This window comes from Aspergillus aculeatinus (assembly GCF_003184765.1).
Source record: "Aspergillus aculeatinus CBS 121060 unplaced genomic scaffold BO66scaffold_1, whole genome shotgun sequence".
Classification (NCBI taxonomy): domain Eukaryota; kingdom Fungi; phylum Ascomycota; class Eurotiomycetes; order Eurotiales; family Aspergillaceae; genus Aspergillus; species Aspergillus aculeatinus.
This window is the reverse complement of record NW_020291470.1, coordinates 916932-931785: the sequence shown is the minus strand read 5'-3', so window position 1 is coordinate 931785 and position 14854 is coordinate 916932. Positions and strand designations below refer to the sequence as shown.

At 53.7% G+C, this 14854-nt stretch overlaps 7 protein-coding genes across 7 annotated transcripts; 5 read left to right on the top strand and 2 right to left on the bottom strand.

The window, feature by feature from the left end:
• Positions 1 to 395: 395 nt before the first annotated feature.
• On the top strand, positions 396 to 3287 carry BO66DRAFT_8110 (Zn(II)2Cys6 transcription factor). The gene is made up of 3 exons (XM_025653613.1): positions 396 to 1677; positions 1743 to 2520; positions 2582 to 3287. Exons 1-3 carry the CDS (start codon positions 446 to 448, stop codon positions 2936 to 2938), a joined length of 2367 nt encoding a protein of 788 aa, XP_025509239.1. The 5' UTR covers positions 396 to 445; the 3' UTR covers positions 2939 to 3287.
• BO66DRAFT_407230 (putative MFS transporter) lies at positions 3184 to 4898 on the bottom strand (the record flags this gene model as incomplete). Its single annotated transcript, XM_025649048.1, has 6 exons — positions 3184 to 3385; positions 3477 to 3674; positions 3738 to 3950; positions 4021 to 4468; positions 4582 to 4738; positions 4800 to 4898. The coding sequence occupies 6 exons, from the start codon at positions 4896 to 4898 to the stop codon at positions 3184 to 3186; spliced, it is 1317 nt and encodes a 438-aa protein (XP_025509238.1).
• Positions 4899 to 5241: 343 nt separating this feature from the next.
• On the top strand, positions 5242 to 7620 carry BO66DRAFT_416693 (putative D-lactate dehydrogenase (cytochrome); the record flags this gene model as incomplete). Its single annotated transcript, XM_025649615.1, has 12 exons — positions 5242 to 5523; positions 5568 to 5606; positions 5648 to 5756; positions 5827 to 5935; positions 5991 to 6087; positions 6138 to 6172; positions 6235 to 6336; positions 6398 to 6688; positions 6766 to 6995; positions 7052 to 7233; positions 7294 to 7397; positions 7451 to 7620. 12 exons carry the CDS (start codon positions 5242 to 5244, stop codon positions 7482 to 7484), a joined length of 1614 nt encoding a protein of 537 aa, XP_025509237.1. The 3' UTR covers positions 7485 to 7620.
• Positions 7621 to 8347: 727 nt separating this feature from the next.
• Positions 8348 to 9785, bottom strand: BO66DRAFT_387333 (zinc-dependent alcohol dehydrogenase family protein). Its single transcript, XM_025646275.1, has 4 exons — positions 9163 to 9785; positions 9027 to 9108; positions 8612 to 8963; positions 8348 to 8551 (listed from the first exon to the last, which is right to left on the bottom strand). The coding sequence occupies exons 1-4, from the start codon at positions 9586 to 9588 to the stop codon at positions 8377 to 8379; spliced, it is 1035 nt and encodes a 344-aa protein (XP_025509236.1). The 5' UTR covers positions 9589 to 9785; the 3' UTR covers positions 8348 to 8376.
• A 481-nt stretch (positions 9786 to 10266) lies between these two features.
• On the top strand, positions 10267 to 11184 carry BO66DRAFT_407227 (uncharacterized protein; the record flags this gene model as incomplete). Its single annotated transcript, XM_025649047.1, has 4 exons — positions 10267 to 10637; positions 10705 to 10933; positions 10993 to 11050; positions 11087 to 11184. The coding sequence occupies 4 exons, from the start codon at positions 10267 to 10269 to the stop codon at positions 11182 to 11184; spliced, it is 756 nt and encodes a 251-aa protein (XP_025509235.1).
• A 312-nt stretch (positions 11185 to 11496) lies between these two features.
• BO66DRAFT_387330 (uncharacterized protein) lies at positions 11497 to 12508 on the top strand. Its single transcript, XM_025646274.1, has 2 exons — positions 11497 to 11686; positions 11800 to 12508. The coding sequence occupies exons 1-2, from the start codon at positions 11627 to 11629 to the stop codon at positions 12295 to 12297; spliced, it is 558 nt and encodes a 185-aa protein (XP_025509234.1). The 5' UTR covers positions 11497 to 11626; the 3' UTR covers positions 12298 to 12508.
• Positions 12509 to 12725: 217 nt separating this feature from the next.
• BO66DRAFT_387329 (cytochrome P450) lies at positions 12726 to 14838 on the top strand (the record flags this gene model as incomplete). The annotated part of the gene is made up of 3 exons (XM_025646273.1): positions 12726 to 13359; positions 13429 to 13629; positions 13683 to 14838. Coding segments are annotated over exons 1-3 (1394 nt in total), but the record flags the coding sequence as incomplete, so codon positions are not given.
• Positions 14839 to 14854: the final 16 nt, after the last annotated feature.

The following is a 14854-nucleotide window of genomic DNA, read 5'->3' as shown; positions in this document are numbered from 1 at the left end:
TGGGATGCTATTCATGGCGCATCGGACGTGCAGGTCACCGCGTGTTAGGAGGTGTTATGGTTGGCCCCGCAGTTTGCAGGGCTTTGACTCGATACAAGATACAAAGTAGCCTGGTTCTAAGAAAAGAGATAAACATACTAGGCGTAAGTTCTACATAGGGTGCCAACGGGTGTAGAGAGTTATGCAAAAGTTGGCAATCCGTATACTTGATTAAGTATATTTGATTCAGGGTAAAAAACATTCTCGACATAACGTAATTGAGATGATCCAATGTTACAAGCAGGAACTGTTAACGTTACAGAGTATTCCGTACCTACTAGTAAAACCGACCGCCCAAGCGGGGCCCCCGCCCTTCTTCCGGCATCTGAAGCACACTTTCTGACCTCAGCCTCAGCCTGGACACAAGATCAGCACCCACAATACTGGGTGGTTAAAGACACCCTCAATGCCTCGACAGTCACCAGAGCCAACGCTATCTCTGTCGCCTAGCACCTCCCAAGATCTTACTTTCCTCCCGGTGAACCAACCCCATTCTCCAGACAGTCTGCGAGCCAGGCGAGGATACCAATCCTGCGATAACTGTCGACTCAGAAAGAAGCGATGTGAGCCATCATCACGTAGCTCGATTTGCTGGCGCTGTCAGCAGGAGTCCAGGGCCTGCCTGACGACTCATCGGAGGAAGAGGAGAAAGCTGCGACCTCCAGTCGGCAGCGCAGTGTCCGATGCTGTTGTGGGGGGCGAGGATGGAGAAGCCGTGGCCGCGACATCTCAAACATCAACCACAGGGGCCGGAGCCCTACCTCACGCCTCGCATCACATCTCCGCCCGAGATGACCTTGAACCAGCTGATATGCAGCATCGCGCATCCACGCCGCAAGGGGTGGCAGTGGTTTCTGGCAACCCGGACTGGGGGTCCAGCACCAAGGAGCGGATTCTCTCGACGAGTATCCTGGATGCATGCGACGCACTGGATCTGATCGCGGTCTCCGGAACAAAAGATGGCTTGGAGAAGGATGGGATGGGAATGGGGGATCTGCATCAGAGCCGGGGCACGGCGTCGCAGCAGCAGCAGCAGCCTTCATCCGCCCCAACGGTCAGTGCGTGTCCCACGTCGGCGTGGGACCGCTTTTTCCTCGTCAAACGAGGGATCATCCAACCCCATGAAGCGATCGAGTACCTGGGCTTCTACTTCGCCCAGCTGTGGCCCCTCTTCCCCGTCATTCCTCGGTGCTACGCATCAGCGGACCGCTATGCGGGCCTTGCGTCCGAAGAGCCGGTGCTCACGATCAGCTTAGTGACGATCGCTTCGCGGTACCATGCCCTCCGCGGGTTCAACGGACAGGCTCGATCGGAGCGAATCCATTGGCGCGCGTGGCCGTGGGTTCAACGGCTGATCCAGTCCTCGATCTGGGGGTCCTCCGCGATGCGAAGTCTCGGTGCGATCACAGCCATGTTGCTACTCATCGAGTGGCACCCGCGGGTCATCAATTCCCCCGAAGATCTCATCGGAGACTGCGGTGAGGTCGAGTTATTTGAGCCGCCGCTCCACGAAGGCCCAGAAGCCCAAATGGAGGGCCCAGCAGGACCGACAGACGTGTATCGACGATCCGACTCGTCGAATGTCCCGGAGAGGCTCAATATCATTGCGCCCGCATACAGAAGCAGCAAAATGTCTCGGTGCGTGTCGATGGCGCTTTGGGGAGGTTGGGCAATCATTGATGAGCGTGACTGATCGATACCAGGATGCTACTGTCTGTGGCCATTTCCATCGGACAAGAATTAGGATGCCTGCGCGAGGGGCTGGTGGTGGTGGTGGATAGCACGCCTTCGAGGGGGGCAAGCCAGCCGCCACCCGCTCGGCTGGAGTGGATCCGCAACCTGCGCACGTTCATCCGGCTCACGGACGAAGCCTTGACATTGCGCCTCAGGACCGAGCCGCAACTGTCGAGCAGCAGCTCCGCAGAGATCGATTGCGCGTCAGCGCCGCTTGTTGCCGATGGATGTGCCGGACCAACCATCGAGCTCGCCTCTCACATGTGTCAGGCGCGAGACCTTCTGCGCAGCTGGCGGAAGAGTCAGCAGGGCACGGGGCCTTCGGTGTCGATCAGCGCCTGGGACAACTTCACACGTGGCTTGAACACTTGGGAATCGAAACATCTCGTTGGTGGAAGAGGTAAGCAAGGCTCCGCTCCGCATAGACCAATTCCCAAGGGACAGGGCCAGGTCCTTACGCATCAACAACCATATCTGTCCCTTGGCGACGTTTGTCTCTACATCGAATACTACTACATCCGCCTGTGTGGGTTGAGTCCGGCCTCGCAGACCTTCGAAAGCTCTCCCCGGATCCACCCCCGGAACGCCTATTTACGGTCCCTGTCTCAGTTCGCGGACGAAGCCACGAAAGCTTCCGTCGACATGCTGGAGCTGATCGTACACTTCTCCTCATCTTCACGGCCCTTCCGGTACGCACCGGTGAGATACTGGCTCTATATTTTCTGCGCGGCATTATATCTGCTCAAGGCAAGCCAACAGCTCCCGTATCTTGTCAACCTCGGCCCATTGAAACTAAACCGAATCCCAGGTCACACTCCGGAACAACGAGCACGTGGACCGCCCGAACACGTCCGTTTCCCTAATCACACGAGTCGTGGAGACGATGAAGCACAACGCACCGGATGACGTCCACATGTCTCAACGCTACGCCGCCCTTCTCGATATCATCGTCCATGCGGCGCTAAGGACTTCACAAGACCGAGACCGGGATCGGGATCGCACGGCCCACCCCAGTCCTCTCCCGGCCGCGCATAATACGCTCTTGGAAGGCACGGAACTGGGTCTGGGCGAAGAGTGGATCTTCGACGCGAGCTTTTGGAATACGTTACCGGACATGGTCGGGTTGGATGGCGTGCCTGATTTGATCATGCCGCCTTTCGAGTGACGTGAATGTCGTCGAAGGCTTGATCTTACGCTAGCTTGGGACAATCATACTACTTTCGCGAGGTGGAGAAATTTGTGGAAAAGCGCCGCTGTGGCAGCTTTTTTTCGTGGCCTGTGATATCTTCATCGGGTTGCCGTTCCCGTTCTCATCCCGCCTGTTCTGGTAGACTTGGAGTAACTGCCCAACCGGGTGTATCAAGGATCAGCATCCGTACTGCCTGCACCTAACCTTGCGACAATTATCGTCTACAGTGGATACCGAAAAGACTTATTCTCCCCATCTGTCAGGTCGTCTAATCCGTGTTCCCCACTCGGCGCACCATACTTGGCGTCCCGCCTCTTACTCTGCGTATACATGAGCGCCCGGAATACCTGCGCGAGCACGCAGCAGATTGCAAAGCAGATAACCGTTGCCTGGAAGCCTGGGTCGTAACGAGGGGCATCCTTTCTGTCCGTTCCCCCCTCCCCAATCACAAAGGGCATCAGTTCGATGTTTCGAGGCAGATTGCGTTTGAATCTACGCACGGAGGAGGACCTACGCATCAAAAGTCAAAGGCCCGATGATATTACCCAATGAGTACCCAATGAATGTCGCCGCAGCCATGGTCGCCTTTTTCGTGTGTCCGGCTACATTCGACGTTCCCATCACGATGCATTGCACCCAGGCTGAGGAGAAGAAGTTGATGAGGTAGAAGCCGATGATACGAGCCGCGCGTTGCGAAGTTGGAAGTCTCCATCTATGTCGAGGTCGTATGAGTTAGTCACAAACAAGAAACACAAAGAAAAAGAACTTAACTTACATCAAGCAGCTCCCCAAAATGACAGGAACACAGGCCCCACTCACGACATAAAGTCGCGAGTCCGGAACCTTCCTCCCGATATAACCAGATCCAAGGATACAAACAAAGGCCAGCGCTCCAATCGGCATATTCAGTAGTAGGGACTGAAATGTTGTAAACCCCATTCCGTTGAAGATGATCGAGCCGAACGTCGTCACCGCCCCACTACCAATACTCGAGAGCAGTGAAAGAACGCAAATGAACCAGAAAGTGATAAGAACATAGAGCCTCCTTTACCTGGTACCATTTGAATTGGCGGTTCTCGGCACCGGCATTATTCGACCGGACGCGTTCGAGCACCAGTATCTTTTCTGCCTCTGTGAAACCCTTCGCAACCTGTGGAGTACCGGGGAAGACGAACCAGAGGACGATAGACCACAGCAGAGTTGCGAGTCCCCCGATCAGATACATGTACTGCCAGGGGTGAAGTGCTCCACCGGTGATGTGGCCCAGACCGTAGTTAATCAGCGGTGAGATGATGTTTGAGCCACCACTGAAGGAGTACCAAAGGGAGCTGCGGAAGACCTGTTCGGAGTGAGTGTACCACATTCCCGTGCAAAGCATAAATGCCAGCGAGACGCCGCTCTCGATTAGGCCGAGGAAGGACTGGTTGATGAGGATGCCGGTGTAGCTGGTGCAGGCTGGCGTGGTGAGAACGACCACGGCCCATAGGAAGCAGATGATGGGACACACTTTGCCGACGGTGAATTTTTGGGAGAACCATGTTATCTTGCCCGACGGCATCGCGTCAGGTTCTGTGTTTTGGGTCGAGGGATGGCTGGACGGAGGGGGAGATCCAACTTACCGGATAACAACCGAGCGATGTATCCGAAGTAGAAGATTAACGAGACCCACGCATACTTCAGACCGTCGTCGAGACCCAAATCCTTCCTTAGCCCGAAGATGGCTGCCTGGCTGAGGAGCGCTTTGTCATAGTACTGGAGTGCATAGGTGGTACACATCTGAACAAGGGGCAGTGTGTCTTACACGCTGAACATGCTGTCCTCGGGGGAAGTCGCTCACAACACGCATTTCACGCGTGTCAATCTTTCGAAGCAGCTTCCTGTTGGTTTCCTCGTCAAGGACAGGGAGAGATGTAGACATGGCAGCATCACTTTCCATCCCTCCTTATTTGACCGAAGGGTCGGGAAACTCAATATGCTGGGCAGACTTGGAATCAGAAGGCATGTTGATTTTAATAGACATGCTGTTGTTCGATGGACATGGCTCCAAACGACCCCGAGACCCCACAACTTATAGTGCCCTGGCTCCTCAGGGTGATTAAGGATTTTGCGGTGGAGACAAAATCTGTGGAGAGGCCATGTGGTATGGGGCGGATACAGCGGGTATACCTCATTGGGAATATCCGCCGCCGCGTCGTCGGCAGGGCCCGAACACCGACATAAAGAGAAGTGCAGACATCTCGCTCATGAAATCATGACTGATTAGAGACAACTAGACAGCAATGCGTTCATTTTATCGAACCCTCGCTCGAAGTGGAATCCAATGCAGTCAGACGAATAGACGTTGGGCCGGCAGAGTCCATTTTCATCATGCCCGGCCAGAAACCGCCAACTCGCGAAACAGCCTGTCCTTTTCGTGGCCTTGGGTCATAGTTGGGGCTGGTGCGACTGGCCTTGCAGGCTTCACGTGGCAACTCTCTCCTTGGGCGGCTGGCCAAAGCGACAAGCAGCCCATCTTCTATGCCGATAGAAAGACTATGTTGAGGGCCAGCTCAATCTATACCGTCTCTGCATTGAATGCTAACCACGTTCATCTCTTGCCTCCTAGGGTGTACAAGAGATCGCAGACACACTCGGACCGGACTCGGTAATGATAGACGAAGACGACATCGAACTACATACTCCGAGGTTTCGACCTCCCATTGCGCAACAAGACCAGTGGCTGTCGTTACGCCGAGGACGACAGACGAGGTGTCGACAATTACACATATCTGCTCAAAGTATAGAATTCCGATGAGTGAGTCTGCATATGCACAGTCCGTTCATTAAGACAGACAGCAACCAGCGCTGACAAAGACTGAGTATAGTTCCCTTTGGCGGCGGGTCCAGCGTGGAGGGGAATTTCACAGCTCCGCATTCTGGAATCAGTATCGACTTCTCTCAAATGAACAAAATCATTGCCTTTCATGAAGAGGAGTGAGTTTTCGCCCTTTTTATCTCGTTCCCTAGAATGTTAGCTGACGCGTTGTAGCATGGATGTCGTCGTCCAGCCTGGAGTCAATTGGATGGACCTCAACAATGAGATAAAGGACAGTGGTCTCTTCCTGCCTATGGATCCAAGCCCCACGGTATGCTTGAAACATCACATGCGTTGCGTATACCACCAACATATCTTAAGGCTCTTATTGGAGGCATGGTAGCCACGAACTGCAGGTCTGTCTTTTTCACTTAGCCTGGAATTACTGGCCAGAGCCGGTATTGAGCTTCTACCACAGTGGAACCAATGCAGTTCGATACGGCACAATGAAGGATTGGGTTATAAGCCTTACGGTGGTCTTAGCTAATGGGACCGTCGTCAAAACCCGGCACCGACCACGGTACGTCGCCTATCGCCCGCAAAAAGATGCAAATCGGAGTTCCGCGTGCTCACGAGAGTAGAAAGTCATCGTCCGGTTACAATCTCTCCTCTCTCTTCACCGGCTCCGAAGGGACACTAGGGATGATCACTGAGGTAACACTTAAACTGGCTCCAATCCCAGAGCGTCAAAGCGTTGCCGTGGCGACGTTCCCCTCGATAACAGACGCAGTGACTTGCACATCGAGGATCATGCGGCAGCGAATCCCAATTGCCGCCGTTGAACTGATGGATGAGACCCAGATGGAGGTTCTGAACCGGAACGGAGGTGCGGGGGGTAGAATGTGGGATGAGAAGCCGACGCTGCTTTTCAAGTGAGTTGAGCTCGCTATTGATTTCAAGCCCTCCCACCCATCTGGGCTAAAATGTTGACGGATCAAATGTGCGACAGGTTTTCCGGAACCGCACAGTCCATAGCCACCGACATTGGGCGTGTCGAGGACATAGTCTCCCAAGGGGGAGGAAGTGCCTTTCAATTCGCAAAGACAGAACTAGAAATGCATAATCTTTGGTCTGCTCGCAAGGAAGCCATATGGGCGATGTGTGCGCAGAAGCCAGACGGTATGCAGCTGTGGTCCACTGATGTCGCTGTGCCGTTGTCTCAGTTGCCGTTGATCATTGGTAAGACTCCCCCTTTACCGTCTTGGTGGTTCCAAGTCTGACCGCCGTGTGTCTAGAATTATCAAAGCAGGAATCGCAGAAGCTCGGGCTGTTTTCTAGTATTCTTGGCCACGTGGGCGATGGGAACTTCCATCAGGCTGTTATGTATGATCCCAACAGTGCCTATCAGACAGAGGCAGTACGAGACTGTGTGAAGAAGATGGTTCATAGAGCAGTTCAGATGGAGGGAACGGTTTCGGTTCGTCCTTCTTGAGATTTCAATTGCTGTCGTTACTGATCACTGACCATTGGCTTCAAGGGCGAACATGGTATTGGGTTAGGGAAGAAGGAGTGCTTACTCGAAGAACTTGGGCAGGAAACAGTTGCCGTGATGAAGACATTAAAGCGGAGCCTGGATCCTCAGTATGTATATCCAACTGATGCACGCCTGCAAAGCTGACAATCTTCCCCACTAGCTTTCTCATGAATCCTGGCAAGGTGTTTGACTGATGTTGGGAAGGAGCCGGAACAAACGGCGGCCAAACACCTGATCTCTCCAGTCAGTATTCTTTGGGACCTGGTCCGTATTGAACGTTGCTCGACCATCTGCTTGGCTAGCCCCGAATTATCCCATCTTGAAATAGCGGTCGCGTCATATAAGTACTGTACAAGAGACACGTCCGAGAAGCAGAATATGACCTTCTCACCACTCTATGTATCGTACATCCTTCCCTCTCCGCATAACTCCCTTTGTTAAAGACCGAGATGCTGCGAATCGCTGCCACTAGAGGGGACATCGGTAATCCAGAGGAGGATGCCGAAGTTGTCATTGTTTAGATTGTGGGTGGTGGCACAAGCCGTGTGCTGCCTGTCACTAGGACCAGTCCAGAGGCAGCCGGTCTTCTTAGGCTTGACTCAATGTATTGATCACGAATGCAGACCAGAGCACCGAGTAATTGCGCCAGCATGTTGATGTAGAGCAGCACATCACCTTGAGCTCTTAGTACCTGTCGCTGCACATGATTTCCGATCGGGCGGTCGCAGCAGGCATCTCGAGGCCACCAACACCCTCCATTACCGACACGAGAGAAAGGGAAGATTATGAATGGTAGATATGAAGTAGATGATGATTATTGAGCAGTGGGCAGAGGGAGAATGGTGGAGATGAAGCGGAAACGGAACGGAAGCATGGAACCTTGAACATGGAACCTTGAGTTGGAACCGTCCTCGGTGAGAGGGGGCAATTGCCTAAAGTGGTCATCCCTGCCTAGGTCACGGGTGGACTCAATACACTCTACATCTGCGCTTGGATTCAAAGGGTCCACCTGATACTCATGCTAAGGAACGCCCTGGAATAGCTCATTCACAAGATCCTTCGCTACATTTCGCTACATCTCACATCCTAGAGGGTAATGACAATTTTTCCCTGGTGCTTTCCAGACTTGAGGCGAGCAAAAGCCTCCTTGGACTGATCAAATGGAAAGACAGCGTCAATCAAAGGCTTGAGGGATACTTTCTTTTCCGCCAAAAAGTCACACAAAGCCTGTTGATCGATCTTGCAACCCACAACGATACCCCTTGAAAAAAGCATTTGCATCAGAACCCATCCTCATACATTTAAGGGAGGGGGAACGAACCTCATAGTGACTCGCTTGACCATGACGGGGAGATACAGGTCGGGAAATTCTTTCGCCTCGAGTCCTCCAAGGAATCCCACCAAGGATAAGGTACCCCGCTGGGCAAGAGAGGCAAGACTCTGCCGCACGGTGGCAGGGCCCACGTTCTCAATAGCGACATCAGCACCGCGACCGTTGGTAAGACGGAGCACTTCGTCTTCCCACTTGTCTACCTTCTTGTAATTGATGGTCTTGACGTTGGGGCTCAACGACCGAGTCTGATCAAGTTTCTCATCGGAAGATGAGGTGATGATGGACTGCAGGCCCGCTGCAATACAGAGCAGAAGCGCGAACATGCTCACACCACCGGTGCCTGGACATTTAATCAGTATCTAGCCTATGCATCTTCAAACCTTCCATTGAAAGGGCTGCTTACCTTGGAGCAGAGCTGTGCCACTGTTTCTAGGGAACTCAAGAGCGTTCCAAGCTGTGGTTCCGGCACAAGTGATGCAAGAAGCCTATGTCAACATTACAAACATGTTCGACCTTAGTCTCAATCTGCGGTGACCTACCTCTTCCCAGGATAGGTGCTCAGGCAAGTGCACAAGCACTTGTTCATTGAACACAGCATACTGTCGCAACACACCATCAACATCCCCACCAAGAGCCTCTGGGGCCCGCTCCTCGGTTCCGGTCACGTTGGTCAGGTCCCAGATTGCGGTAACCCGGTCGCCTGGCTTGAAGCCACTGACAGCGGATCCGACGGATACAACCTCGGCAGCACAATCCGAGGCGGGAATTCCGCGGGGAAGGCAGGGTTGCGGATAAGTGTTGTCCAGCATAGCGATGTCGCGGTAGTTGAGCGAGACTGCATGGATGCGAACTAGGATATCGTGCGACTGAATGGGCGGAAGCTTTTCTGTGACCTGCTCGATTGTCAAGGGTGCAGTGCCTTCTGTTCGGCGGAACGCTTGATAAGTCTCAGGGAGAGACGACATCATGAAATTTGAATTTGGATAGATACAGGAGCTTAGAGAACACGGTTGTGAAAGAAGAGCAAACTCGACTGGCGCAGACTCGGTGCTTATATTGCGGCTTTTATAGTTTGAAAGTGGAACTCGGGCAAGACTGCTGATAAATCAAGATTAGCAGGACATACACCGGAAAGGTAAGCACGTATAGCACAGCACCACAGATCTACTGGCGAGAGAGTCCTGTCGATACCAAGAATATCATCTGCCTTTGTATAGTCAAGGAATGACCACTTCTTGGCGTGCGCAATGCGTGCGCAGCGATCCGCTCAAGTGGTCGACCCTAGCAGGATCCAGCGTAATGAGACTTTGTATGGGAGGTCAAGTATCTGGACATTACCTACCTAGACATTATCTCCACCTGCCGTATAGTAGTACTGTACTTCAGATACTATGCTGCGCCGCATAGGAAGTACTAATATAGAGGAACAATTTTCACCATCTCATTAGAGTACCGCGTTCAGGCATCAAGGCGGCGTATGGTAGCCTCAGGCCGCCAAGCGCAACGTCACTTTCGCAGACCCGCGCATCTCGGGCATTTAAGACTGTAGGTCCTTGACGTGTATCAACCAGACTAGACAGCCGCTGCTACAGAACTCCTGTGACTCTCATCGTTGCATCATATCCATCTCATAGATCGCGGTCATGGAGCCCATCGCCGAGCCCCGCGACCGCTTCAATCTCCGTAAAGCACTCCTCCTTGTCGAAAGGGATATCAAAGCCCTGGAAGAGCAGGATATACATACCTTCGACCAAAGTGTGCTGAGACGGTGCAGGGCTCGGGCTTTACCTCTAAGCCTTGATGCTGGTGACTCGCTCGCACCAAAGTTTTTCACTTCTTTTGCCCCTAGTGACATGCCGGAGCCAACGCCAGAATTTGTCGACAGAGAATACAACACCGACGAGCTGACCCTGTCTAGTGAGCGCGGGCGACTGATTTACCTTTTTCTTAAATCATACATGAGCGAGATAATTGTCGACTTTCCAGAGGTCCATCGAACGTGGTTAAGCAAACAGTAAGCCCCTAGTACCAAGGTACCCCATGTTTGGGCCTCTGTTCACTCATCCATTCCGTGTCACCAGGATCGGCGATTACAATATTCGCAATCTGTACCGGACGTTGGAACCTGAATATGGCACCTTGTCGAGACTTCATGTTGGTAAGGCCTCCAAGCCGCATATGAAATGTATCATGCACAACGACCTCGATATAGATGATAATCATCTGCTCTGCGGGGAAGTATTGACTGTCATTCGGATCATGTTGGGCCAGCTAAAACAGAAGGTGTTTGTCAATGATATGGTTGCACCAGTATGTTTAGACTGGTCTTAGCATACTGATTGCCAAAGAAGCCTGATATATGATAATAGGTTCTGCTCTTTTCGCTCAACCAACGGCATCCGCGTGTCATGGAGGCATACTTTGATGGTCAGGAACTGCTGATTCGCCGCACTAAGCCCTAAGACTTTACATTCCTCAATATAGCTGGGTTCAAGACCTTTGCACAATGGTTCCTCGGCGATCCTATTGGTATCACGTCCAGAGAAGCGGTTCGGACTTGATGGGTCGATCTTAGATTGAGGGTGCTTGAGTTATCTTTTTTTTTTGTTCTGGAAACATTCTATAATGCAACCTTCTGCGATCAGGTCTTTAGTCACATCTGGGAATACTTCATATCAGATCACTTATCTAGGTATTTTTCTTGTGAACCAAGTACTGCGAATGCTATGCTGTATAATAGGTAGGAAGTGCTGTGTGGAGCTACCGATCATCCAATGAGAGTGCGTCCTTCAGGCATTAATCAGGCACTCACAAGCCTCAGGCTGCCAAGGCCGGACCCGCAACGTCACTCACTCTCGCAGGTCCGGGCAACTCCGTCATTGTTTTTTCCTTTTTCACCCTGCCTGGTGCAATTCATCACCACGCCAACTCAATCCGATTCAGTTCATTTACCATTCCACAGCCTTTTGTTGTCTGCACAGATAGACACCCACCAGCATCAACATGGCGTGTCCCATTACCGTTTCCAAGTTTGTGGGAACCGTCTCTCTGGGCCTGCTCACGGTATGTTTGCTGCGATCGCCACGCTATCCTCCACTCCATACCCGAATGCTGTCGCATCATGCACCCCCCCCCCCGCCTTGTAGGACTGCACTGACACGACGCAACCATCGCAGGGCATCTCGTACTCCGCCTCGACGATCGCCATCCCCGCGCTGGCCCAACTCCCGACCTCGGCGACCGGCTCGCGCTCGCTGAGCGAGATCAAACGCCTGAACCGCAAGCACGGCATCCGGCTCACCAACATCGCCAACGGGTGCCTGCTGTTCGCGTACAGCATCTCCCCGCGCCACCGCAAACACCCCTACCTGATCTGGATGTGCGTCGCCTCGACCATCGGCACCTACGGCATGGACTTCTGGTTCCACCGCCAGGCGGGCGTCAAGGCCTGGTTCCAGGCGGTGCTGCACGACACCGGGTTCTGGACGCAGGCGGCCGCTCCCAAGCAGCAGAAGAAGGAGGAGGATCTGGTGGTGGTCGAGGCGGAGGAGAACGGCGAGAGCGTGCAGACGGAGATGAACACGGAACGGCGGCTGCAGCAGGTGCGGGCGGTCTTCTCGGGGCTAGCGTTGGCGATGGGGATCGTTGGCCTCTGGGGTGATCGTCGGTCTTAAGGGCCGACTTTGTGCGGGATCCTTCGCCTTTTCTAAACATGGTGGCGACGACTCCCCTCTGTTCTTGGCTCTTGGCGTGTTTCTTTTCTCTGTTGCCTGGGTAGTGGTATGTGCGTGGCGCTTCTAATGACGTTATCGATGTATGTATAAAACTGAAAGTGGGTACGGAGTCATGGGTTGAATTCGATTCGATAGTTGATTACCTTTTGTGACAAGTACAGTAGAGTGCAGTAGTACCTGAATGCTGCTGGTAAAGCATAAACCCGGTGCATGGATTGATCTGGATAACCCACTCATAGGCAGGGTGGAGCCGACGATCGGAAGGAAGCAGCAGCATAAAAGGAGGCTATGCGGGCAGGCTCGAACATAAGCTTGGGACAATGCGGCTTTCCCCGCACTCTACGGCTCCCCACCTCCATCTTCTCCATCCTGCCATCATCACCATCGCCTCAACCCTTTGACCCTTTTTTTGAGACAACACACAACTTAGAGCTGATCTTGCCCATCCAAAGGCCTATGATGGGTCGAGCCACGCCCTAAACTTTAGACTGCATCAGCTGTGTCAGCACTAATCGTTGGGCTGATGTTCGCTGCTGTGCCGGCTCCACACCGCAAATTATTTATAAGATGACATTGCTTCCCAGTCAACGTCGCACTTCACTTGATCCCCCAGAAACCACGCCACGATGAATCTCCTCCTTCTTGCTTGCCTTCCCCTCCTGATCTACTTCACCAAGACCATCCTCCAACTCCTCTACACCACATGGAAAAGCCCCTCCCTGACCTCCATCCCGGGCCCATTTCTCGCCCGGTTCACCCGACTCTGGTACTTCAGCAGAGTCTGGAAAGGCCACTTCGAGGCCGACAACCTCAGTCTCCATGCGCGCTACGGCCCCGTCGTGCGGATCGCCCCGGGCCACTACAGTATCAGCGAGCGGGCCGCCGTGAAGACGGTCTATGGCACGGGGAGCCGATTCCCCAAGTCCGCCTGGTACGAGGGCTGGAAGCATCCGTCGCCTGATCGGTGGACGTTGTTCCCGGATCGCAACATCAAGAGACACGGTACGTACTACCTGGTCTAATGTGAAATGGCTCAAGGAGATCTCTGCTAAAGCGGTTCACCCCTTCAAGCCGAAACCCGCAAGCGATTCTCCAGCCTCTACTCGATGAGCTCCCTGCTCCACTACGAAGAATTCGCCGACCAATGCGCCGACATCTTCCGCGACCGGCTCACCGAGTTCGCGCGGACCGGACAAACCGTCGACCTCCACCACTGGCTGCAATGTTACGCCTTTGATGTCATCGGTGATATCACCTTCGGCCAGCGCTTCGGTACACCCTCCATCCTTTCCAGTCATACAACCACTAACCCAGAGAACCACAAGGCTTCCTCGACAAAGGCGAAGACATCGAAGGCGCAATCGGCGCCCTCCAGAAAGTCATGGCCTACAGCACGCTGATCGGCATCTACCCCGAATGGCACCCCCGTGTCTACGAACCGCTCAGCCGCTTCACCTCCACTGGGCCGGCCGGCCGATCCTTTGTGATGCGATATGTCGCCGCAAAGATCCAACAACTCAACGAGCAACGCAAGACCAACCCACAGAAAGACGAAGCCACCACCAGCACCACCCCGCTCAAAACGCAAGACTTCCTCGAAAAGATGGCGCTGGCCCGCGACAAAGACCCCGAGAAAGTCACAGACTACCACCTCTTCATGATGGGCAACTCCAACATCATCGCCGGCTCCGACACCACCGCCATCAGCCTGTCCGCCATTCTGTACCACCTCCTACGCAACCCGGCCACGCTGGCGCGTCTACGCCAGGAGATCGATGACTTCACGGCCCAAAGCCGCTGCAGCGCCCGCGTGACCTTCAAAGAAAGCCAGGCCATGCCGTACCTGCAGGCAGTCATGAAGGAGGCGATCCGGCTGCACAGCGCGACGGGCCTGCCGCTGTGGCGCGAGGTGCCGGCCGGCGGGGCCGAGATCAGCGGGTACCGTTTCCCCGAGGGCAGTGTCGTGGGCGTGAACACCTGGGTCGCGCATTACGACGAGGGAGTGTTCCCCGATGCGCGGAGCTTCCGGCCCGAACGGTGGATCGAGGCGGAGAATGGGGATCCGGCGCGCTTACAGCTGATGAATGAGATGTATATGCCTGTAAGCCTTCACCCCTTTCACCGAGCTGATCGGAATAATGACTGATGTCTGATGCAATGCTAGTTCGGCCTGGGCTCGCGCACGTGTCTCGGCAAGCACATCTCCATCCTGGAGATGTCGAAGCTGATCCCGCAGATGGTCCGGGATTTCGACTTCGAGCTCGTCAACCGCACGTGGGACACGGATAACAAGTGGTTTGTGAAGCCGTTGGACTTTTTGGTGAAGGTGTCGGTGCGGGAGAAAGGGCCGAAGGAGATGCTGTGAGGGAGGGGGTAGCAGTAGCTTCGGTAGAGCGGTGCTTTCTGTCCAAGAATGACAAATGATTTAGGTATTGATGATGACCCCTCCAATCTGTTCAGGGGATTACCTCAGCGACGTATTCATGATCTATATAGC

What these genes read in the sequence shown, in the direction of transcription:
- BO66DRAFT_8110 (XM_025653613.1), top strand. Translation starts at nt 446, where the DNA reads ATGCCTCGACAGTCACCAGAGCCAACGCTATCTCTGTCGCCTAGCACC. An exon ending in AGAAGCAGCAAAATGTCTCG is followed by an intron (nt 1,678 to 1,742) that starts GTGCGTGTCGAT and finishes GATCGATACCAG; the next exon opens with GATGCTACTGTCTGTGGCCA. An exon ending in CGGCATTATATCTGCTCAAG is followed by an intron (nt 2,521 to 2,581) that starts GCAAGCCAACAG and finishes ACCGAATCCCAG; the next exon opens with GTCACACTCCGGAACAACGA.
- BO66DRAFT_387333 (XM_025646275.1), bottom strand. Translation starts at nt 9,588, where the DNA reads ATGTCGTCTCTCCCTGAGACTTATCAAGCGTTCCGCCGAACAGAAGGC. An exon ending in TGGCACAGCTCTGCTCCAAG is followed by an intron (nt 8,964 to 9,026) that starts GTAAGCAGCCCT and finishes TTAAATGTCCAG; the next exon opens with GCACCGGTGGTGTGAGCATG. An exon ending in GTCAAGCGAGTCACTATGAG is followed by an intron (nt 8,552 to 8,611) that starts GTTCGTTCCCCC and finishes GCTTTTTTCAAG; the next exon opens with GGGTATCGTTGTGGGTTGCA.
- BO66DRAFT_387330 (XM_025646274.1), top strand. Translation starts at nt 11,627, where the DNA reads ATGGCGTGTCCCATTACCGTTTCCAAGTTTGTGGGAACCGTCTCTCTG. An exon ending in TCTCTCTGGGCCTGCTCACG is followed by an intron (nt 11,687 to 11,799) that starts GTATGTTTGCTG and finishes CAACCATCGCAG; the next exon opens with GGCATCTCGTACTCCGCCTC.